Source organism: Panthera tigris, chromosome F2, assembly GCF_018350195.1.
Source record: "Panthera tigris isolate Pti1 chromosome F2, P.tigris_Pti1_mat1.1, whole genome shotgun sequence".
Taxonomy (NCBI): domain Eukaryota; kingdom Metazoa; phylum Chordata; class Mammalia; order Carnivora; family Felidae; genus Panthera; species Panthera tigris.
Window position 1 is genome coordinate 28,907,768 of NC_056676.1, and position 26,282 is coordinate 28,934,049.

General features: G+C 41.8%; 1 protein-coding gene across 3 annotated transcripts in view; it reads right to left on the reverse strand.

Moving 5' to 3' along the window:
- The window catches only part of TPD52 (tumor protein D52), a 108,443-nt gene that overhangs the window by 75,070 nt on the left and 7,091 nt on the right, over nucleotides 1-26,282 (reverse strand). The window contains exon 1 of one of the 3 annotated variants that reach the window (XM_042972911.1): nucleotides 6,954-7,207. The exons of the other annotated variants lie outside the window; for them this stretch is intronic. Coding sequence (XP_042828845.1) covers nucleotides 6,954-6,996 — 43 coding nt within the window. The 5' untranslated portion in view covers nucleotides 6,997-7,207. Of the gene's footprint in view, nucleotides 1-6,953; nucleotides 7,208-26,282 lie in introns of those variants that run through there. 3 annotated transcript variants of the gene reach the window in all.

Sequence of the window (26,282 nt, forward strand, 5' to 3'; positions counted from 1 at the left end):
CAATCCATGGATAACTGCCTTGTGGACACCAACTTCCCTCAAATTCAAAATGGAAGCCGAGTTTTACTTCTTCCCTCCAAAACCATATATTCTCTCCTCTATTCATCTGTGTTCCTCCTCACTTCTTATTAATAGTACCGCCACTTTCTCCAGTCTCCAGGCTTAAAACTTCCATACTTTTTATTTCTTTGTACCATCTACCAATTCAACAGAATCCTTCCTTCAGTCTCCTTTGGGCTCATTTCTTCCTTCCATCCCTCATACCACACCTAGCCCTAGTCCCTTCACCTCCTCAACTGTAAATGAATTACCTGTAGAAACTGTCTCAATGTTCCCACCTGGAGTCCAAGAACTTGACAATATCAATGATGTTTATAAAAGGAAATGAACCCATATTGTTGGTACATCTGGGGGAATGCAGCCAATGAGGAGAAGGACAGCTAAAACACAGCAAAGAAGGACAACAGGATTACTTTTCTTTTTTGAGGACTTAAGTTTCTGTTGCCTTGTGTCAGCATAAGAAGAAGATGAAGACACAGGGGTCTAGAAGCTACGGTTGGAATTTAGATTGGGGAAGTCATCCAAATACAAAAAGTAACAAAAACGCTTTCCCTATACACAGTACTCCATGCAGTTGATGACACGGTAGACACATATGGACCCTCATCCATGGTCACGTTTATTTCAGGAATAGTAATAGTGGCTGCTAACTGTATACTTACTATGTGCCAGGCACTGTGTTATGTGGCGTACATGTATTCTCTCCCTTGGCCCTTACCACAACCCATTAAAGGCTTCCGCCTCTCTGTCTCTCTTGATACCACAGAGAGTTGTCACGAAGACACTCAGATCCATGCCGGGGTTCACATAGCCAGGAACCCAGGCCTCCTTCCAACAAGCATTTGAGTCAGCCATCTTGGAAGTGGATTCTGTGGTCCAATCAGCCTTCAAATGACTACAGCCCCAATCCTCAACTTGACTGCATCTCACGCATCTCAGAAGAGACCCAGGTCAGGCCACCCAGATAAGCTGCTCCAAGACTCCTGATTTATTCTTTTTTTTTTCCTTCCAAGATTTTATTTAAATTCAAGTTAGTTAATACATAGTGTAGTATTGGTTTCAGGAGTAGAATTCAGTGATTCAACACTTACATATAACACCCAGTGCTCATCCCAACAAGTGCCCTCCTTAATGCCCATCACTGATTTAGCCCATCCCCCCACTGACCTCCCCTCCAGCAGCCCTCAGTTTGTTCTCTACAATTAAGAGTCTCTTATGGTTTTCCTCCCTCTCTGTTCTACAAGGGACAGAGAGAGAGAGAGAGAGAGAGAGAGAGAGAGAGAAAGAAGCAGGGCTCACCCAAACCAGAGCTTGAGCTCACCCAAAGTGGGGCTCATGCTCATCCAAAGAGGGGTGCTAGCTCACCTGATGTGGGACTCGAACTCACAAACTGTGAGATCGTGACTGAGCCAACATCATATTCTTAACAACTGAGAGACCCAGGTGCCCCTGACTTATTTTTGACATGATAAACATTTGTTATTTTTAGCCTAAGTTCTGAGGAAACATGTTAGGCAGCATACAGCTGCCCAGTCCAGAAACCAGAGACACAGGAAACCTGAAGGTTCTCAACATGAAGTAGCTGGAGAAGAACTGGGATGCCTGCAGAGTCAATGAATTCCCCTTCTGCAGATGTAGACAAGTGTAGGGAGAAGAACAATCAGAGATATTACAGCAGGGATGTATGTAACTTCAAGTTACTTCCAAACACAAGATCCAACAAATTTAATCATTCTAAAGTTCTCCCCAGTGTAAATATATATGTTGTTCTAAAAATAAAGCCAGAATAGAATGGTTGATAAACTGACTAAAATGCATCCAAAGGCTGCTCATTAGAACTTTGGAAATAACTCAATATTCTAACAGAGAAAAAGTAGTCACACAGGAAGTTTTCCTGAACTTTCTCATTTCCACCTCCCACTCTCCCAGACAGGTGGTTCACCTTCCCAGCCAATATCCAACAAATGTTTATCTCAATGAACTGCTCTCCTTTAGTCTTCTCATCCTACCTGCCCCCAGGAAGAGTTCTAGTACAGCTCAGATGAAGAGAAAGCCTAAATATAACCTATTTGTTCCCCTGACTGAGAACCTAACTCCTAGGGCACTGACTTTTCAACATTTCTAATGTTTACATCACACACACACACACACACACACACACACACACACACACACACTTCACAATTAAAACTGAATTTTCAGGGGCACCTGGGTGGCTCAGTCAGTTAAGCCTCCAACTTTGGCTCAGGTCGTAATCTCCCGGTTTGTGAGTTCGAGCCTCACATCCGGCTCTCTGTTCTCAGCACAGAGCCTGCTTCGAATCCTCTGTCCCTCTCTCTCTGCCCCTCCACCACTAGTTCTCTCTCTCTCTCTCTCTCTCTGTCTCTCTCTCTGGATAAATAAACTTTAAAAAAACTGAATTTTCAGAAAACAATGATCACCATTACAGTAAGCACAGCATTTAAAAAAATTTTTTTAACGTTTATTTATTACTGAGAGACAGAGATGAGCAGGGGAGGGGTAGAGAGAGAGGGAGACACAGATTCTGAAGCAGGTTCCAGGCTCTGAGCAGTCAGCACAGAGCCCAACTCGGGGCTCAAACTCACGAACCGTGAGATCATGACCTGAGCCGAAGTCAGATGCTTAACCGACTGAGCCACCCAGGCACCCCGTAAGCACAGCATTTTAGTATTGTTCTGTTCTACTTCGTTTCTTTAAACAGCAGATGGTTAGCATCCGCGACCCAATAATGGGTGCCACCATATAGTTTGAAAATATATCCTAAGACATACTCCTGAACACTTGGCAACTCCTGAAATCCTCCTAGTTAGAGGTTAAGTAAAAACAAAAACAAACAAAAATAATAATAAATTCCCCTCAACCTTGCGTAAATACTTAATTCCACTCCCTCACATCCATAAAACACACATTACTGGCTTGGGCTTCCACCTAATTGAGGATGACCTTGGGCGGTTTCTATTCACATGTAGATAATCACCCAGGCCCTAAAATTCTCCCAGTCCAACAGCTAGTCACTGGAAAATCTATAAACAACCTTCACTAAAATTCCCTTCTCATTTGTACCAAGTCTGGCTCAAAGGCAAATTTTCAACCTTGTCAAATCTTTCAAAAGGAAGTAAGAAGGCAACAAAATAAAACATCAGCAAAAAAATCCCCATTTGCTTGGATGGAGACCTTCAACATGTTTTTTTATACTTCCACAAAATGGACCACTGGTTGCAGTTAAAAAGAGTAAAATCAATCTACAGAGACGGAAAGTAGATTAGTGGTGGCCCCGGGGGTGGGAATGCAAAGTGTGTCTGCAAAGAGGCTAATGGAAATGTTCTAAAACTGGATTGTGGTGATGGTTTCACAACTCTGTAAGTTTACTAAAAATTCAATCGTACACTTTAAACAAGTGAATTTCAAGGTACATTATATGGCAATTATTTATTGCAAATTATACTGCAATAAAGCTGTTTAAAAAAAAAAAAGATGTATCCATTTGTGTTAGATGAGGGAAAACATCCAGGAAGATACATATTAGGTGCGTGTATGACATGTTCCCATTTGGATTTTTAAATGGTTATGCACATTACCTACATGGACATTTCTTACAGGACATCCAAGGAGCTTGATTACAACAAATGTCTCTGGGAAATGAGTCAAGGGGGAAGAGATGTGATTTTAACTGTGTACCCCTTTGTACTGTTTGAATTCTTGTTGCCTTGAGCATGTATTATTTTTCATAAATACAAAAATAAGTTGGTTAGGAGTCCTCAGAAGCAGGACTCTCACCGTAGTTAATTACACTGCTATTTAACACTGTCTTTTGAGGAAGGGGCTAGCCCACTCCTTCAGAATTTAAATATTTCTCAGAAGACTATAAAAAGGTGACTGTCTTGGACAATACAATACCAAAAGTGACAGAAACCTTAGTCTGAAATCTTACTGCATAAAACCCAACAGGAAGAGAATTTGAATGCCCTTTGAGGAGCAAAATGTGGTTTTTCAAGATTTGGTGGTCAGCTTCTCCAAGTGCTAGAACAAAATAGAGTGGTTTATGTTGTGCAATTATACATCTGACAAGGCATTCAATACATTCTGTACAAAGATAAGACTATATGCATCTAGAAAACTGAAAATATACTCCCCCACAAAATTTATTAAAAATAAAAAGAACACAAGTGAAAAAAACTAAAAATGAGCCCAAAAGGTCTCTGAATACCACACTCCCAAAGTCTGTAACCAGATCTCTGTTAGCTGCCCAGACCCAGGCCTGGATTCTGCCTTCTTGCCTCACCTCATTTCTCGGCTTTTGTCAGTCCGATTACCTGATGGGGCATTCTACCTTGCTACTCAAGGACACAGACACTCTGACAATTAAGAATTTGTGGCTCCCTGAATCCCCCTCTCCCCAACTTTCCCAAAATGCAGCCACCCTCTGACCTTAAGCCCACTCTGTCATCACAGGGTTTCCTGATTTAGAAGGCCAAGGTAACCAGAACGTGGACCACAAAATACCAGCATTCCCAACTTCACGCGGAAGACATATCTAGGCCGCACCCAAGATTATTTGTGGCTCTTCCCACCCAGATCCTCACTTGTTTGTGGGGCGTCTTCTTCTTCCCTCCAGAGCCATGCCTCACAAACTGCCAGCACTGCCAGATCTTGACACAAATCCCCCCAACTACCAACCAACCCCTCCCTGCAGGGCTCACCTCCTGGTTTCACCCCCACCACTGAAGCCCCTATTTCTACTCTCATCTCACTGTGCTACTTGGATGATTTCAACTACATCGTTCACTGAGTCACCTGTAAGTAAGTGCGGAACAAATGCACGGTATGTCCTGGACCGGGGGGGGGGGGGGGGGGGGGGGGGGGGGGGGGGGGGGGGGGGGCGGGTAGAGGGGAAATGACGGGATTTTCGTAGATAACATTGAGGACAGGGTTTTGCTTTTTTAACTAAGATAGCTTTATTGACACCTAATTCACACACGATAAAAACCACGCTTTTTAACATTTTTCACATATTCACAATTGTGAAACCGTCATTACAATCTAATTTTAGAACTTCTCATTACCCCTGAAAGAATACCCACTAGCGTCTAGAGTAGTGTTTTTGTGAAAAAAATAAAACAATTTGTCAGAGTTCCAGACTTGCCAACTCTTAGAACATTTTAAATTATAAAGCGCTCATGATGTCCAAAGACTGTACAGTATGTGATCAAGATTAATATAGTTAATAATTACCCACTGTTGGACCTATGCAGTTTAAAGGACAGAGGTAAAGTTTTCCCTTGGGGAAAAAAATTCAGCACAACTATTAAAATAACAAGCAACAGTAAAGAGTGGTTTGTATTTGGATAGCGCCTCATGGCTTTTAAATGTACTCAAATACAGTGGCTTTTTTTTCTATTCTCCCAAACCTCTAGATAGGCCTACAGAGCATTTATAGGCCGGAGCCTGAAGTTCAGGGGCACATGCCTGACCCACACAGTCACCTAGGCAGGTCCCCCAGCCCAGCTCTTTGACCCTCTGTCTTTTTCCTGGACCCACGCTTTCTCCACTATTCTATCACGGGAGAAGAGCACAAACGGTTCAATGAGCAGGCTGTGTGTTACCATTAAGCAATTCCAATTTCATATCTGCCTAGGAAAAAAAAAAAGAAAAAAGAAAAGAAGCTATTTATGCTCTCCACACAACAAAACAGCCCTTTGTTATATGCCAAGGCCCTGGAGATTTTGTTAGTACTGGTCCAGCTGTGACATACAGACATTGGTTCAATGGCCTATGTAAATGTCCTTTGTTTAGTGTGGAGACCGTGAGCCCTCTCTAAAGCCCAAGTCCTAGGTTCTCCCGAGGCCACCCTCAAAGTCAGTAATAGACCCTGACTGACAAGAAGTGCCTGTGCCTTGCTCAATGGTTGGGAAGATAGGTTAAAGTTAGAAATTTTTAATTAAAACGAGGTAAAAGTCTAATTACTTAACAGTTGTCTCCAGAATAACATCGTTTCTTACTCACCAAGGGCTTATTATAGCCTGAACCATTGGGAACACCCGGCTCCACCTGGTTAACCAGAAAAAAACAGCTCGCTTTTTCCAGGAACATTAACTCTTTTTTCAGACATAAGGCAGTATTTACTGGGTTTGCTCATTAGTTACTAAGCCTTTAACAGCCTGAAAGAGATTAACGAATTCAGAAAAGTAATCTATTGTGGGTAACAATGGTGACGTCTTCCCTATGGCTACAGAAAACAACCACAGTGCAGGACACATAACACTGATGCTCAGTCAGATACACACACACACACACACACACACACACACACACACAAACACACACAAATACAATTCCCCACAGGTACTATATATTTATATGCACTGGTCACATATGGTAACAAATTTTATACGACATAAATAAAATGGTTAGTACACTATACTCTAAGAAATTAAACATTTCTACCATCATCAATTCTTGCTCAATAATAGAAAAAAGTTGGAAGGGTCAACACTACCAAACCAACTAGTGAAGTTACTTCAAATTTAACCTTAAAATACAGTATTCATTACATGTTTTGTCATCCTGGTAGGAAGAATAAACCAATTGAGAAAGAAGTTAACAGCAGTCCACAGAATTATAAGTCCACACCACCTCATTTCAACGTGAGCAACACTTGGACCATTACCTTTAAACACAAACACCACGTCCCCTCCAAATCTGACTCTGCTCCCCCGCTAGAGGTAACCTCTGAACTCTTGTGTTTGTAATTCATACCTCTGTATGCATTTTGCTTTCCACCTGGAATCATACTTATGTACAAAATATAACTCCCCTATAGAATAAGCTGTTTGAAGGTTAATTCTACATCACATTAATCTCATGCAACTTACGACATATCGGCATCAACTTCACCTCCCAGGTATCATTCCTCATTGCCTCAGTTTCAGGTACGGAGGCTGGAACACATTACACACCAGATCGTCTCTATGGTGATCTACAAGATGGCCTCCAAGATGGCTTCAATGATTACTGGTAGTGTACCAGGGACAGTCTGTAGGACCAATAAAATACAGCTCTTGGGTTCTCTCTCTGTAGGATCATTTACTCTGAGGAAAACCAGGTCACTGGTAGCCTTATGAAAAGGTCCACGGAGTAAGAAATGGATACCTCCTACCAAAGACTACCCAAGTCAAGCTTTGAGGTACCTAACTCTCTAGCCAACAGCTTTACTGCAAACTCATGAGACACCCCGAGCCAGAACTATGTAGCTAGCAAGTCTCAGACTTCTGATCTTCAGAAACTGTGTAAGGTAATAAATGTTTGGGGTTTTTTTTTAATGTTTATTTATTTATTGAGAGAGAGAGAATATGCATGTGCACACATGCGTGGGGGGGGGGGGAGGGGCAGAGAGAGAGGGAGAGAGAGAATCCCAAGCAGGCTCTGCCCTGTCAGCACAGAGCCCGATGCAGGGCTCAAGCCCACAAACCGTGAGATCATGACCTGAGCCAAAATCCAGAGTCAGACACTCAACCAACTGAGCCACCCAGGTGCCCCAATGTTTGGTTTTTTTCAAGTTGCCATGTTTTAGGATAACATATGAGGCAACAAAAAAATTCACATGAATTTGTTACCATACGTAAGGCAATCTCTATACCATTTTTATCTGGAATTTTCTTTCCTGGGCTCACCTATCAAAATTCCCAAGGCTGAGATTCGGTGGAGTTTATCTTTTATGAAAATGCTTTAGATTCTCCCTTCAAGAGAATTACCTACTCTTTTCCCTTAATTCTAATTGTGTGAGTCACTTTCACAGTGAGATGAGTCTGTCTTACGTAGCAGTGAAAGTTCACAGACCTGCATCCCACACAAGCCATTAGCTCTCCAAAGCACAGATCAGGTCTCGATCATCTCTTCAGCAGTCTGGCCTATTCAAATTAAGGATCCTCAGCCATCCCACACCTGCATACAGAAAAAACTAGGAAGTGATGCTATTACCAGACATTAGTTAGGGTTAGGCTGATCCTGAGTAATAAAGACCTGATTAAGTGGGGAGAGGCCCGCTGTAGTCAGGGACCACATTTGGAAAATGGGGAGAACTGGAAAAAGAGAAACAGACAGAGACTGGTCCTGGGCTGAACTCAATTCTTCCTTCCTTTCCCTACCTCTACATTTCCCTGGTAACCCCAGCAGAAGAGAGTGGGGAAGGAGACATAATGCATAGAAACACTGTGTTCACACATTCACAGAGGAAGTAAGTGCAGCAGGTGGTTGAGGAATCAATAGAATAACACCCTCCAAAGTCAGGTGCTATGGCTTCCAGCAGCTGATGGTAGAGGTCACAGAGCATGAACCTGGCAATCAGACTGATCCAGGTTTGCATCTTGATTCCACATTCAGGAACCATAAGACCAAAGAAGAAAAGCATCCACTTCTTGGACACTCCCATGCACTTTCTCTCACACTCACTCTCTTGCTCTCTCAAATTAATAAATAAACTTAAAAAAAAAAGAAATTTTCATTTCTAGAATTTACAGGTATCACAAAAACCTATACTCTGGGGTCTAAGAATATGTAAGAATTAAGAAAACCTACTAAGAATTGGGATAGTCCAATTTTTAACATGAAGCACATGTATTAAATGTTTATTAAGATTCTAGTACATTCCACCATATTAGGCACCAAAGCAGAAAACGCTTTTCCAAAAATGTTATTTATGCTCTCATAACATTTGTGAAATATACAGATTAAAGTTTTAATGTTTCTAAGTTTTTATTGATTTTGAGAGAGTGAGAAAGAGTGGGGGAGGGGCAGAGAGAGAGAATCCCAAGCAGGCTCCTGTCAGTGCAGAGCCCCACGCGGGGCTTGAATTCACGCACCGTGAGATCATGACCCGAGCCAAAATCAAGAGTCTGACTGATGTTTAATCAACTGAGCCACCCGGGCACCCCCAGATTAAATTTTTGAACCATCACAGAAGTCACAGTTTATTTTGTAGACTAATTTGTAATGTGAAATCCATGGAAAACATTCCAAAATTTCAGTTATATATGGCAAATTCTGTCATCAGCTTTAAAGAAAAAATTTCAAGGAACAGTCAGAACCAACCAGGTCATGACGCTTCTTCAAATGAAAGTGACCCTTGTCAGGCAAATGTTTCCTGTAATATTCTGTCCTTCTTTCTACTATGAAGAATACCATGATAACATTACAAATAATTAGTAAATGCACGACATCTTAATTTTACCAACATACAAGGCTAGGATTCTGCAATAGGGCGCCAAATTCCAGCTAAAATAATACAATACTTTAAAAAAATTCTGAACAGGTAAAAACGGTAGGCATTTTACAATATAGGAGACCACAAAGAAACTGATCAATACGCATCAGAACCAACAGGGCTCTTCAAGCTGAGGTTAAATGACCTGCTCCCACCCCTCTTCCTGAAGGGCCTGCAGTGTCTCTGTCACACAGCTGAGACCAGCACCAGCTTCTCCATAGTAACTGCAGCAAGCCCTTTAGCACTAGAAAAAGCATCAGATGCCTCCTCTTATATTAAATATTTATGAGGTTTCAAGACAGGGGTCTTCCTGGGGGGAAGTTCATGGGATGCACACACCGTTCAGAGCCCACCCCTCTTTGTTTAAAATACCTTTTCTCTCAGATTCACTGAAATAAACCCCAGAGGTTGTTGGACTGCCTTTATCATGGCGTTCAGTGCCCATTTCAACCAAACCCAAGGGTTTTCCATTTTTTTAGGTCATCCCAATCCCTTCGACACCTCACCCAATTGAGTTGTAACAGGAAAAACAAAACAAAACAAAAGATTAATAAATCACTGTATCTATTTAAAACCTAGTAAGCCCCTTAAATCTTAGATGTCTGGAAAGAATTAACATTGTAATGGGTTACTCTGTGGGTTACTTCTTAATTTGTTTCCACACACCACATGAGGTTCAAAATGCACAAGTGTCTCAGGTTCTGCTGAGGTACTCTTAGAGGAGAAGGATCACTCTACACCTGGGGAGCCCTGCTGTTAAAATCAGCGCATATTTTGTCATCACTGATCGGGTGTTTTCACATCCCAAAGAAGAGAAGCACAAAAGTAGGTAAGAGACGTTCAGGTATCCTTACATTGAAAGGGTTCCTTGGCTTTAAAAGGAGATGTTCCCAAGAAGCTCCAAGATATGATAGCAGCTTTGTCTAAGCACAGCTTGTAGGCAGAGTGACCAACGTCAGATTTTGATGGCAAGGGACCTTTGAGCACACATGCAGCTGTCACCTTAAAAGTCTGAGCACATTTTTGTGGGAAAGCAGTCTGCATGCTATAGAAGCAGCAGGACTATCAGGGAGCCGCTGAAATGCAAGAACCCCTTCCTCTTCTTTTTATCTAGAACCTAGCTCAATGCCTGGCACACAGCATTTTTTGTGAGTGCTCCAAGAGTGGGAATGGGTGACTGTAAGAATCCTAAGAATTTTTCTCCTTCCGGAAAACTGCACATTACAGGACCACCCCCATGTCCAGTGATCACTACTGAGAGCACATTACCAGCATGACAAACTAGGAAAACCTAATATAGAACCACATTTTTTTACTCAAGGAATGGCAGGTTCCTCTACATACTAGGACAACTCCAGACTAAATCAACATTTTCACTTGCCTGAGGCAGAGGAGGAAAAAAAAAAATGTTTTCTTGAAACTGAACTTAAAAGTAATGTCCTTCACCCTGAGATAACGTTCTTCCTGATTTGGGAAGGTGTAGAGGGGTGTTAAAAACCTCACACTTATGGGGCACCTGGATGGCTCAGTGGGTTGGGTGTCCAACTCTTGATTCAGGGTCAGGTCATGACCTCACAATTTGTGAGATCGAGCCCTGCATCAGGCTCTGCTAGGGATTCTCTCTCCCTCTCTCTCTGCCCCTCCCTTGCTTATGCTCTCTCTCTCTCTCTCTCTCAAAATGGGTAAATAAACATTTAAAAAGAAATCCCACACTTATAAAAGATGGTGGCTTTATGTTGGTTGATTTTAATGACTTGGCAAAACAAGGAATTAGCAACCCAGCTCCCCACCCCTAATTTCACCCATCCACGAAGTCAAATATATTAGCAGTGGTAGCGCTGGGCTGTAACTCCCACTGACCCAGCCACAACTTACCTAGGACTGCAGCCCCACCTAGTACGTGCCAGACTCACCGAACACATGTCACCGCCAAGGGCAGAACAGAAAAAGAGGCATAACTGGTTTCGAAGGTGGAGGACACAAGAAATGCTACATCTGGCTATCAATACATAGTCTAACATGAAGGAAGAACATCCAGATTGGAGAAGTCTAACAATGACTTCACATAAAAAGATACATTTGGACCTATACCCACTAGAAATTTGCTGTAAGTGAGCCATGGTTACTGAAGGCAATTCTTATCCATCAAGTGTACTGAGAACGGAAAAAACAGTGGACTATCAGTTTTAGGAAGTCTACAAAAAATGAAAAAAGACTGGCCAGCAGCCCAAAGCCCCTTTCAGGCTGAACTTCCAATCAGCGCATTTTTATAATTTTCCTAGCAACTGGTTTAGCCCCAGCTTAGAAAGATAATAAAACAAATTACCCAGAACTAGGTGTTAATGCAGTGAGTATTATAAAGAGTCAGGGTGACATTACCAATTAGAACAAAAATAAAATAAAATATACTCAGCAATTTCACTTCTCCATGTTACCCTAGGCAAACATGCTTGCATAAAGGAGGAATAAACAAAGATGTTTGGTGCGGCGTTTATTTATGATAGTTTAAAAAAATACTCTAAAGAATCAAAACACCCATTAATAGAAGTTAAATTAAGGCATATTTATTATACTCTGGGACACTATGCAGCAGTTAAAAAGAAGGAAATCTGGGCACCTGGGTGGTTCAGTCAGTGAGGTGTCTGACTTTACCTCAGGTCATGATATCATGGTTCGTGGGTTTGAGCCCCGCGCTGGGCTCTATGCTGTCAGCACAAAGCCTGCTTCAGATCCCGTTCCCTCTCTCTGTCCCTCCCCCGTGCCTGTTCTCTCTCAAAAATAAACATTACAAAATAAATAAAACAAAGTAAATAAAATAAATTTTAATATAAAAATAGAGAAAAATTAAAAACTAAAGAAAAATTAAATTAAAAAAAATTTTTTTAAATAAACAGAATGAAGTTATCACTATGTGGTAGCACAGCAAGCTCTCCACAACACAGAGCTGAGGAAAACTATAGAAGCACATACAGTGTGATAGTATTTGCCTTTTTAAAAGGCACACATATGCAAAAATCAGTGCTACAACTGTTGCCAACCTGTGGTCCCTGAACTAGCAGCGTCTACGTCACCTGGGAACTTGCTAAAAATGCAAATTCGCAGGCCCCATCCGGGGCCCACTGAATCAGCAATCTGAGTCTAGCAGGATGTGTTTGAACAAGCCCTCAGATGCCAAACAAAAAGCTTGAGAACTCCTAGTCTCCACAGGTCTATACACAGATTCCTGAGAAAAGAGCAGGCCTCTCACCAACTGAGGTCCAAGCAAGTACCTTTATCTATAGTTTTTTGCCCCCCACCTTACCGTTTTTTTTTTGTTTGACAAGGAGAGTGTATTCATGCATTGCTCCCATAAATTAAAAGTAACTTCTGTTTTAGGTACTACCGGTGCCACGAGGGGATTGGAGAAATGGTTAACCATGCAATCATGGTGGAGGGAAACCTGATGGAATAGGAGGACGGAGGTTCCCCATGAGCTACTGAAATGCTGGAGGTCACAACAATCATGAAAAACGGGCCAAGTAGGAATTTGAACCCTCAACAGAGTTCAGCTGATCTCCCCAGTGTCTCCCACAGCATGTGCATGACAGTCTACTCTAGGAGGAAGCACAGCGAGCTACCCGCGAATATGAAAAGAATAAGGCAGACGCCATTTTGGAAAAGCCAACATTTTACAAAGTCTTCTGTTGTCCTGTTTTGTTGATTCCTTAGCACTACACGCTGTCATGGCCAGTGATGCCCCCAGCCCCCACTGGGGGCCTCCCCTCTCCTCCATCTGAAGATGAGGGGCCAGCTTCGTCTTTACAATTGCTGTGGCTGTTTCCCTGGCCAGCAGGGAAAAGGCAACAAGAAAGAGGGCTTTGAAATTAAATAACAAATGTTAGGGAGAAAACCTAGCCACCATCTTTCTAAGCCTTGACATCCCCCTTCCAGGTTGTAGGGCCTGGAAATGCATACACTCACACGCACCCAGGCACACAAACACACACACACCCCTGTACTTAATTTCTTATTAACTTCACAGAAGTACAATCCACCATTACTGTCAATATTTAGGAAGATAAACACACAGGTGTAGTCTGGAATCCGCATTAAAATAAGGTTATGGAGGGGGGGCCTGGGTGGCTCAGTTGGTTGAGCGTCCGACTTCAGCTCAGGTCATGATCTCATGGTTTGTGGGTTCAAGCCCCACATCGGGCTTTGTGCTGACAACTCAAAGCCTGGAGCCTGCCTTGGATTCTGTGTCTCCCTCTCTCTCTGCTCCTCCCCAGATCATGCTCTGTCTCTCGCTCCTTCAAAAATAAATAAACATTAAAAATTTTAAAAATAAAATAAATATAATAAGGTTATGGAAACCTGTAATATAAAAAGAGGATTAGCCATAATTAATTATCAGCTGAGAGATGGCAATAAGAGATAACCTTCTAATCTCCCTATTATTGCTACAAGTCATGTTCCCAACTAGGAACAAAAATAACTGGTATTTTATAAGGAATTATGAATTTTCCACTTCTAAATTTTTTAAGCAAGAATATCGCTGATTTGGTTACCAAAAATGCACAGTATCACCCTTGATACACACATACCCTACGACAGCTTAAAAAGCCAACATCTAAAACAGCCCAGATATTCTTACCTTAACTTGGTGATAAAAGATCAGGTTGAAGTTTCACTGCCTATAACAAGTACTCTTCAAGTTTCACTGAAGAGAAAAAGTGGAATGAGAGCACATTCTCACTCCTGGACTTTGGAAACATCAGTTCCTTCGGTTTCAAGCTTTATTCTCTCGGATATTGTGAGGTCATCACACCCACTTGTTCTCTGACACAAGCCCATGTTCAAAAGGACTGCAGACCTACAAAGAAACAGCTCTGTGCCATTCAATTATCTGGGCCATGCTTCTCCATGGTACAGAGAAAAGTAATCTCTTTTTAACCTTAAAGCAGGCACAGTTTTCCTTCTCATCTCCCACCATTCAGCCAATTTTTGTCTTCCTTTAACAAGGCCAGATTTTTAGCTATACCCATTTAAGAAGCTTGGGTTCTTTAGAGAAAATGAAGCAAAAAGTTATAGCCTCATATAATAGAAACATCCAATTAAAAAAAAATTTTTTTAATGTTTATTTATTTCTGAGCGAGAGACAGACAGAGTGAGAGCTGGGGAGGGGCAGAGAGAGAGGGAGACACAGAATCCGAAGCAGGCTCCATGCTCTGAGCTGTCGGCACAGAGCCTGATGCGGGGCTTGAACCCACAAACTGTGAGATCATGACCGGAGCTGTCAGACATTTAACCGACTGAGCCACCCAGGTACCCCGAAACATCCAATTTTTTAAAAAAGGAAAGATTTAACACTACCTCAAGAGTCATAAAGAAAACTAAGTTTACCTCTAAAGAGAACAGACTTAAAACTTGAGGGAAAAAACAAAACAACACAGCACAAGGTATAAGATATATTAAGAGATCGTTTTGTATTATGTCCACTGTAATAGATCTCTTCCTAAATGAGTTAGGAAGCAAGTTAAGTTAAAAGCAAGACAGAAGACAATTGCCTTTATGTCAATGTTTGTCAGAGAAGGCCTAAGCATCTCCTGATCAGCAGCTTTCAATAAACACAAGAGCCCTACACCTCTGTTACTTCGATAACAGAATGCTGTGTCCCTGGGAAGCCTCTACCTTCCTGGGGCACCTTCTAGAACAGACATTTCTGAATGCTCAGGAATCTGCCTCTACCTGCCCCCCATGGCCGCCCACCTCAGGACCAGGTCAATCCTGAACATCTTTTTCCTTCCCCTCTCCTCCGTCTGAAGATGAGGGGCCAGCTTCATCGTCGGGAAGGCCGGAGGAGCAGGTCAGCCTGCAACAGTGACTAACAGAGTCACATGGGCGGAAGTGAAGTCCACCTGGGCCGGCGCGAGGCGACCTCAAGTATCTGCAGCACGGAGTTGAGGCACAAAACGCTGCTGTGGGAACACCCTTCCTTAACGCCCACCCCCACCAAACACCAACTAGATTTCATATCCAAAACTGTGACTGGCAAACCCAGCTTTAAAGAAGATCTCTTCTGTGAAAGAAGTCGGGCACAAGCAGGTTCCCTTTGAACAGAGGAAACTTGATATCCTGAAGGCCTGCCAAAGAAAGCAGCCTGTGTTTCAAGTACATGCTTATGATTAAGAACCTGAATAGTGACTGGACAGGGTGTGTGCAGGGGAGAGGGAGGAGGGCCAGCGGACAAATTTCAGCGAATACAGGAAATGTGGTCTGTACTTTGGTTTCTACTTTCATTAAAATGTGTTTATGCTTCCCTGGGTATATCTGTCCCTTAATTAACAGGTATATTCAAAGAAAGGACGCTGCTGAGACACAAACAAATGTGGGAGAAGGGTGCTTAAAATTACATAGGTCTCCAGTCCCTTTTATTTAAAAGAAATGTCTTAGGGGTGCCTGGGTGGTTCAAGCTGGTTAAGTGCCCGGCTGTTGATTTCGGCTCAGGTCATGATTCCAGGCTCAAGGGATCAAGCCCAGCGTGGGACTCTGCACTGAGCATGGAGACCTGCTTGGGATTCTCTCTCCCTCTGCCCCTCCTGCACCCACTCCTGCGCTGCCCCCCTCTCCAAAATAAAAAAAAAATGAAAAATAAAGTAAAATAATGTTTTATTGGTTTGCTTTTATACATTTTTGCCCACTAAGATTATGTTTAATGTATGGGGAAAAAATGATAAAGAATTACTGCAAAGCACAGAAAAATACTAAACGCAGAAAGTACAGCTGTTTTAATCCTGAGATGCCAGGTAATGGAAGGAAGTTAATGATGGTCACAGGTGCTTCCCAAAAAGCCCCGGGGGGGCTGCGCACTGGCTTCTGCTGGAATAAGCAGAGGTGTACTTTTCAGGAGGAACGATTCCTCAAAAGGTGCTGAAGCTCCCTGAAGCAAGCCAGATGGGGGTGAGCCGGATCCTTCCTTGTCAGCACCTCCACATCTCAGCAGGCCTCCCCCCAACACAGCAATCTCAAGACTGTACCTGCAGACCCAAGGACTCTGCTCGACTGGCATCCAAACATTTCATTCATCCACAGTTAACACAGAGATTCACAAGCAAAATTCCTCGCATTGGAGACCTGGCATAATTAACCAAATCTGCTCCATTTTGGCAAATTTATACCTGGAACAAATCCATTTAAAATAAAGTCTCAAAAGGGGCACCTGGGTGGCTCAGTCAGTTAAGCGTCGACTTCGGCCCAGGTCATGATCTCGTGGTTTGTGGGTTTGAGCCCCGCGTCGGGCTCTGTGCTGACAGCTGGGTGCCTGGAGCCTGCTTCGGATTCTGTGTCTCCTTCTCTCTCTGCCCCTCCCCTACTTGTGCTCTGTCTCTCTCTATCAAAAATAAATGTAAAAAGAATTTTTTTTTAAAGTAAAGTCTCAAGGGTCTCCTGGGTGGCTCAGTCGGTTAAGTGTCCAACTCTTTATTTCAGCTCAAGTCATGACTTCATGGTTCGTGGGTTTGAGCCCTGTGTCGGGCTCCTTGCTGACAGTGCAAGGCCTGCTTGGGATTCTCTCTCCACCCCTCCCCTGCTTGATCTCTATCTTTCTCTCTCTCTCAAAATAAATAAACATAAAATAAAATAAGGTCTGTCTACATGATTGAGAGGGGATAAAATATTATAAACTATATGATATTGAGTAGTTTTTTCAGCCCCCTATACTTCACACTCCCTCATCAGTAAGATGGAAAAGGAAGAGTCCACCTGAGCAGAGCTGAAGTGAGGCTCAAATAAGGCATTTGCTGCCCTGAACTGCTTGGCAGGAGCCAGGACCAAGGGTGCACTGAATAGACTGTGAGCATCATTGCCAAATAAAATTCCTCCTGCCCACATGGTACTGGTTGAAAAGAACTAAGAATTTCAAATCTTCCAAAGCTGAAAGGCCAAAACCATCCCCATCTCACCTTCTGGATCCTTCCAGTCACCTTTCCAACCTCTAAAGAAAAGATGCACAGTGGCAGGACGCACTGTGAAGGGCCCATTGACATTTTTCTTCTGTTCAGCACAGAACATACAGATGTGAGGTAGTGGTATTAATGGGAAAATGACCATATGTTAAAAATTCCCCAAAACTGCAGTTTATTGGCAAAAGCAAAAGGGTGACTGGGAGATGAGGCTCCCTGGTCAGGAGAAGCAAGAGAGTCAGGGAGCCTGGGGGCTCCCATTGTGCTCTGGGGGCAAATGTGGGAGAAAATGCCCGGAGCCCACATGGAAGGGCCCAGGCACCCACAGCCTCTTCCTCAGCTCAGGGAGCTAGAGCACTTGCTGGTGGTCACCGTGTCCAGAGTTCAAGGTAGAAGTGACAATATGACAAACATCCGTACTCTGGGACAGCATGGGTTTAGAACTGCAATTGACTAACCACGTCCCTCAATTCCTTTGAGAAAGAAAAATCAAAAGTTCCTCTTCATCTTCCAGTACATCTTAAAAATTACTACTTTGCCCAGTGTTTCTACTTTGGCCAGAATTCATACAGAGACCTAAAGTCTATTAGTTTTAAAAATGTATGAGTTTTCAAAATTCCCAATTAATAACCTGAAATATTTTTCCTAAGCTTTGAATCATTACGCACACACCAAAAAACGAGAAAGAGAGATGTAAATTAACTTTGCAAAAGCAATGAAATTAATTAATAATAAATGAACAAGCTAGGAAATCTGTTTTTCAGGGTTTTTTTTTATTCCCATTGAAAAAAGTTAATACTAATAGGAAACATAAAATATATTGAATTAATCCATGAAATCCCTTAAGTAAAGGCAAAATAAAAAGAACAAGAACAACAAAACTCTTAGGTTTCATTTTGTGACCCAAAATGGGGAAAGATAAAAAAGAAAAAGGAGAAAACGGAAATTTCGTGGAGAAAAAGGTCAGGAAAAGAGAGAAAAGCTAAGGGAAGGAGGAAGGAACAGCAAAGCTGGACGAAAAACACCCAAAAAACCACAGCACACAAAGAAGGAACGGAAGGGAGCAGACAGATGGATGTGTGTGGTTTGTTTTTTGGGTTTTGGGGTTTTTTTTTTTTTAGCTTTACACATCACTTGCATTTCAGGGAATTATCAAAGTTAAGTAGTGCACTTTGAAAAGTTGGTTGTTTCATCAGAGCTCACTGCTTTGAAACTTAACAGCTACAGTTGCCATTATAAATAGAATAATCAGAGTAGGAAAACATCATCAGACCAGCTGCAGTGACCACAGCCCCAGCTAGAAGCAAGCCAGCAACACTCGCAGGACTGGAGTCCCTTCTGGAGGTTAAAAAGAAATCTGAAAACAAATTACAATTCTGGGAAAAATAAAAGTCCCTAAACCAAGAGAAATCTGTCATGTTACCTTTGTTATTAGTCAAAATTTTCATTTAATCCCTGAAGCCATGAGCGATCCATTTAAAAACCACCATAGAACAGACTGCAAGGTATGTTTTCCCTTCCAACAATGACCCAAGGAAAACAGCTGACGGACTCCACTTTGGAACCTGCCGCTCTGGAATGAAAATCCTTTCTAAAGAGAACTGAGTGAGAATATTTGACAAATCCAGACACACTGCATAAATGACTCCCATAGCCATGACATTCCATGATGAGAGTGAGCACTCACAACTTCAGATTTGCCCTGAGAAACCACCACTTAAAAAAAAAAAAAAAAAAAAAAAAATCACAGCTTCACTATGATTTGGCTCAAATGTCACCTCTAGGCAAAATTGCTTCTCTGGCTCTTGTACCACCCAGAGAATGTATAATACTGCACTTTCGTTCTACAAATACTTTATAAGCGCTTATTCTCTGCAAGGCTCTTACCATTAAGGTGAATTATTGCTCATAGACTTGAGCTCCTTGAAGGTCAAACTCTAGGATATGACTATTAAAATACATTTTGCATTAAAAGCATCTTAACTAAAACCAGTGACATATATAGTAATAGCAAAGCCAGTTATTCTCCCCTGCCTCTGGTTTCTTCTCTCATTTTATGAATATGCACGTGGCCAAATTACCACCCTCTCTGCATTCAAAAACAAAAACCAACACTCTATACAGGCAAGCAAATCCAACCTCATCCCCACCCACAGAACCTAAATCTCTCTGCATTACCCACGACTGGGACTCCTCACCAGTCAGGATCCACTTTTTCTGCTCAATCCACTTGGCCTCTCCACAGCCTTTGAAAGTTGAACTCCCTGTGTCTTAACCTGCACTTCCCCTCCCTGCCCTGAAATGTTCATATTCAAGTTCTGTTCTCTTTTTACTCCACTTTTCCTCCTGGGTCATCTCAGCAACGTAATAGCTTCAAACATCACATGTCTCCCAAACTTTGAAATCCTGTTCGGCTCCTTCTCTCGGAAATCCATATTTCATTCCTGAACCTATCCACATAAACGTCCCACGAGACCTGGGTAGTAGTTTAAAACATGTGCACACAGTCACTGACACTGTTCCCACCAAAAGTGGAGCCTCATCTCCCTCTGCTTGAATATGAGCTGGACTTTGCGGCACATTTCTAACAGAATGAGGAGGAAGTAACGCCTCAGGCTATCATAAAAAGCCACCAAGTTTCTATCTGACTGTCTCTTAGGAGTCACACCTTGGGGGACCCCAGAGAACACATCAGAAGTCTGGGCATCCTGAGGCTGCCTGCTGTTGGGTCAACAGCACAGGCTCCGGCAAAAAACAATACCCAACACAGGCAAGGAAATCACCATCATCAAACAGACCCATGCTGGGGTTTCTTCTGAAGACCATCCAGGTAGAAACAGGTGTCGATGAGCCCCAGCTGCTTGGGTCTTCCAGTACACCTGCCCTCAGGAAGTGAGTAATAAGCCTTTGTATGTACGTATGATCCCCGCCTCATACTTCAAGTCACCCCAGCTGAAGCTGAGCAGAGACACGCTGTCCTGGCTAAGCCCTGCCCAAATGACAGATCTGTGACCATAATCAATGCTGTTATTTCAAACCACTAGGTTTTAACACGGTTTGTTATGCAGCTTTGGACAACTGGAATGACCTCAAATGCGACATGGCCCAAACGAAGTTCATTATCTTCCTCCCTGCATCTGCTCTTCTTTCTATGCTTTCTATCCCGGTTCCTTTTCGACGCAATCTGAAAGCCCTCCTCCACTCCTCTCTACCCTCAGAGCCCCTCTACCTCAGATATCTTACACACCATAACCCAGAGGTCTCTCAGGAATCCAGCACCCCCACTTCTGGTTTGAAAATTAATAAAGGGAAACCTCACTAAAATAGAGCTGTTAGGCAGCTAGAGTTGGGCACAGGGAGGTCTCTTGCCCTACCACTCATAGTCAATTGCAGACCCAGCAGGAAGAGATAGGACGCTGCACACAGTACTACTTTACTATCCTAGTCGGAGGAAGACTTCCTCCTGTCCCAACAGGAGGAGGAACCGATGACAGAAAGTCACAGCTGGGCCAATGAAAAGCCACTACACTTAGAACTCCCAGCTTACTCCAGTGGATTTTTGTTTATGACAGTTTTCCCAACTTCCCAGTTTCTTCTATAAGAGAGTATTCCTCTTCTTTGTTCAGTGGACTTACCTATGCTTTTGCTATAGTTGGCCTGTCCTGAATTACAATTCTCTGTTTTTCCAAATAAACCCATATTTTGCTAATAAAATAACCAGCAGTTTTATTTCTTAAGGTTAACCCTGGCTAGGAATACAGTGACAGTGACACCCCTTACCTGGTTTGCTAGCACCTTCTACTCAACTGCCAAAATAATATTTTAAAACTAAACTCCCACACACCTACCACCTGCTTATCACGTAGAGCATACAGTCTGATTCCTGATCCTAGTACAGAAGACTGCTCACATCCCCCCAATGATTACCTGAGACTCTGGCCCCAGGGGAAATTCTGAGGATTCACAAACACCTTTTCGCCCTTTCATGCCACTGCACCTTTGCACATGCTGACTCTCCTCCGTAAAATTCCCTTCCTCTCCCTTCTTTCTCTCACCACTTACAAAGAGTCCTACGTAGTCTTCCAGTCCAAGTTCAAAGGTCATCTACTTTGAGAATCTTTTCTAATGACCCAGCCAGAATAGCTCACTTCCTCCTGCATCAGTTATGCAAGCCCTTACAACACCCACTTCGCTACCACGATCCAGTTCTGTCTGTTTCTCCAGGGTGGCCTGCGAGCCTGAGGGAGGCATCATGTCCTGTTTGCCTTCAAATAAATGTTTAATTTGAACTGGAAACCACTAAGTTAGTATTTCACAGAAATATCTAATATTCTGTTTCAGAATCAATACTGTCAAGCACCAGAGCTAGTCACAGAATTTAACTTAATTTTCTCAACTATTTGGAGTATTATCAGCCTCCAAGAGGTTTAGTGACCTATCTGGTGTCTCATAACCACAAAATGATGAAGCCAAATTTTGAACCCAGGTAAAACTTCAAGTCCAGGGGTACCTGGGCAGCTCAGCCGGTTGAGCATCCAACTTCAGCTCAGGTCGTGATCTCATGGTTCATGGGTTCGGGCACTACATCAGGCTTTGTGCTAATGGCATGGAGCCTGCTTTGGATTCTCTGTCTCCCTCTCTGTCTCTCTGTTCCTCCCTCCCTTGCATCCTCCCTCTCTCTCTCTCTCTCTCTCTCTCTCTCAACAATAAAAAACATAAAAACAGAAAAGTCAAAACTTCAAGTCCAGCACTCTCTGCCCTAAACATTTATAATCAGTTCTGATGTACAAGGACAGACACACAGCCATATTCTGGCACAGATACACCCCTTAGTGCCCCACTCCCACGGCTGCCACCACGGCACCCTGCTCCTCCAAACAACACCTTTGAAAGGAAAAAAGGGACTGCATATAACTTTCAGGTAGCGTAATATGTTGTGTAAGGACGCGTATTCTATAGCCAAATTAAATCCCAGATTTAAAACCCAGCTCTGTCCGTATCAAGCTAGGTGCCCCTAGAGAAATTATTCCCTCCACCCCTTCACACCTTGTTTCTTCACTTACAAAGCAGGGATAGTGTGAGCACTGCTCATGGGTTTCTTGTGAAGATATTTAAAAAAGAAACACGAAAAGCATTTAGAACATAACCTGGCATATAAAACACTCAGCAAATGCTGTTGCTGGTTTTAGGCGGAGTAGAAGGAGTATTTGTAAAAGTGACTGAGTAAAAACTCTAGCTGGAAAACGTAGGTAATTATAATGCAGGGCTGAAGCTGTGTCTCTGCAGATTCCAATTTTATTTTAATTAGTCAGAAAAAAACATTTCTAGAAAGTACGAAGTATCCCCAGGGCTTTAAACTGGTTAGCAAATGCAACTTAAATTTTTCGTGGGCTCCTGGTGATCCTCTTAGGACCAAGTTTTTGTAGCACTCCCCACATCTAACACAGTATGTATGGGGAAGTCATGATCATTCAGCTTCTGTTTACTCATATATAAAATGAAAATGATACCAGTCCTATCACCCACCAGCATTAAAAGATTCAAATGAAATAATATGTAGAAAAATTAATAAGAGCTTTGCAAAAGCCAGGTGGTGGTATCACCATCATCACCAATATCATTCTGAGTTGTAATAAGGTGATATACTGAAAATGATATATGAGATCAATACCAGAACGATAGGTTGGTCATCCTTTTGCTAACTGCCCCAATGGCCAAAATGTTTGCATTTTTCTCTCTTTCCAGAATTCTCATTCTGGTTAACTAGTGGCATGTACTTTTTACCACTGTCAACATACTTTTGCTCTTCTCAGCTGTATTCAAAGAAAACTTCTAAAGCGTACTGAGACCAGGGCACCTGGGTGGCTCTGTCGGTTAAGCATCCGACTTTGCTCAGGTCATGATCTCGCGGTTAGTGGGTTTGAGCCCCACGTCGGGCTCTGCTGACAGCTCAGAGCCTGGAGCCTGTTTTGGATTCTGTGTCTCCCTCTCTCTCTGCCCCTCCCCTGCTCGTACTCTGTCTCTCTCTCTCTCTCAGAAATCAATAAACATTTAGAAAAATTTATAAAAAATAATAATAAAATAAAATGTATTGAGACAATCCATGCCTCCTAAGCTCAGGACACACTGGAAGCAAATAACTAACCTTGGTAGAACAGCATAGGAAATGTATCTATGAAAGTATTTACTGAGCACACGTCCAACATGCTTTGGGGAATAAAAATGTAACCATCACTGTCTTTTCCTCTGTCTGTATATGTATTCACACACAGTTAACATAATACTTAAGAAGTAAAGTATCAATTTGGCTTCCACTTACAGATTTTCAGTGATTATGTATAAAGCTATAAGCATATGTGGAGCATATATTCTTGTTTCCCTGCCAAATTTTTTCCCCTAATTTTTAGCCATTCTATCTAATCCCATCTGACTCTACCTATGCTAGAAATCTTTCCAATTAATTATGCACAATAGGACAAACACTTAGGGCATATCTACTACATACACACTTGACTGAGGGTGAGGAACACATATGTAAAAACATTCTTCTGTTCTAGTAACATTTTATTTCTAGCCAATGACAGATCCTAGTGGATTGGATAAACTACTATCTTTATTCCTATAGCCTTACTGATTGCACCAGAAGTTCCTTTTCATACCACAATGCCTCCAACAAAGCTCAGAAAACAATGGGTAAAGTCTGATCTTAGCAGTAAACTCCCAATCCAAAACTTTATCAAGGTCACATTTTATAAAATTTTTTAAACTGACATTTATGTTTGCATAGCTGTAACATGAAATACACCAAGCCTATAAGCCGAGGCATGTAAATTAACAGTCCTGCCTAAAACCACTATTTTTAGCACTGACTGATTACAAAAGTGTCTAAAGAGAGAAGACACAAAAACACAGAGAATGAAGAACTGAAAGCTACTCAGAGCCATGCAAATTACTCCAAAAAATGTCACCTAGAAAATATTTGCTCTTAATACTGTATTTTGTTAGTAAAAATGACATTATAAAGGTCCAACATAACCAAAAGGAAAGTAAGAACAGGAAAACTAAATATGTGTCACAAAACGCAAAGGTTTAATATGAGCATGAGAGGGGGAATGATGAGAAGAGCAAGACTCACCAAGATCCCAAGAGTGAAAAGTGAGTAACAATCCCAAGAAGGGAATAAAAATGGCTAATCAATCTATAGCCTCTCTAGTAAATGGTGAAATTTCCAATGAAAAAGGGTGGCATTTTCCCCCTATAAAGTTCATTATTCTTTTTTTTTTTTTTAAGACAATGACATCTGTGCAGCAAAGGAAACAAGTGAAAAGACAACAGAATGGGAGAAAATATTTGCAAACCATTTATCTCATAAGGGTTTAGTATCCACAATATATAAAGAACTCCTACAACTTGACAATAACAAAAACAAATAATCCGATCAAAAAATGGGCAAAGGATTTGAACAGACATTTCTCTAGATAAGACAAGCAGATGGCCAACAAACATATAAATATATATATAAAAAAAAAATGCTCCACATCTCTATCATCAGGAAAGTGCAAATCAAAATCGCAATGAGCTATCACCTCATACCCATTAAGATACCAGTATCAAAAAACAAAACAAAACAAAACAAAAACAGAATAATAAGTGTTGCTGAAGATGCGGAGAAATAACCCTTTCAACCGCCCCTGTCCATTTTTTGCACAGCCCCCCACCGCCAGCCTTCACTCTTCCTTTTAAAATAACTGTTGGTGGGAACGTAAAATGGTTCAGCCACTCAGCCATATGGAGAACAGTATGGAGGTTCTCGAAGAATTAAAATTAGAACTACTATATGAATCAGCAGTTCCATTTCTGGGTGGGACAGCATAGGAAATGTACAAAAAGAATGAAGAATTGCTGTTCAATGGGTACAGGGTTTCAGTCATCAATATGAACAAGTTCTAGAGATCTGTTGTACACCAAGTTACATATCATTAACAATAATGTGCTATATATACTTAAATATGGTTAAGACAGTAGATTTTATGTTTTGTGTTCTTTACCACAATTTAAAAAAAAAAAAATGAAAAAAAAAAACAACAATGACAATTATGTTTTCCAGAAAGTGACTTGGCAACAGGAATCCAAAGTCTAAACATATTCACATCTTTGAGTTGTTTCAGGAAATCTATTTTAAAACAATTTCTCTTGGGGCGCCTGGGTGGCGCAGTCGGTTAAGCGTCCGACTTCAGCCAGGTCACGATCTCGCAGTCTGTGAGTTCGAGCCCTGTGTCAGGCTCTGGGCTGATGGCTCGGAGCCTGGAGCCTGTTTCCGATTCTGTGTCTCCCTCTCTCTCTGCCCCTCCCCCGTTCATGCTCTGTCTCTCTCTGTCCCAAAAATAAATTTAAAAAGTTGAAAAAAAAAAAATTTTTTTTAATTAAATAAATAAAATAAAAAAAAAACAATTTCTCTTAAAATATTCTAACAGCTGAAATGGAAAGTAATCCATAGTCCAGCAAAGAAACATCTAAATAACCATCAACTAGTGAAGGGGTGTGGTCATCAAAAATTATAGTGTGGAGAAACTTGTTTAAATGATCTGTTAACATTCTCATTATTTAGTAGTATTCAAAACAGAACATAAAACTATGTATGGTATATACAGTTCGACCATAATGAACATATACTGGACATTCAATAAAGAAAAAGATGAAATTCTAATACAGGAAAGAAAAAAGGGGTATGGGAACAGGGAAATCAAGAGGGGGAGGGAGAAAAGCTATACCAACAGGATTTCTGTTGAATTTTCATCTGGACAAATTGATTCCAATGTTCATTTGGAAATTAAATCTGGCAAGAATAGCTAAGAAAAAAAATCTAACAATAAAAAGAAAAATAGAGGGGTGCCTGCTGGTTCAGTCAGTGGATCATGTGACTCTTGATCAGGGTCATGAGTTCGAGCCCCATGTTGGGCATGGGGACCTACTTAAAAAAAAAGAAAGAAAAGAAAAGAAAA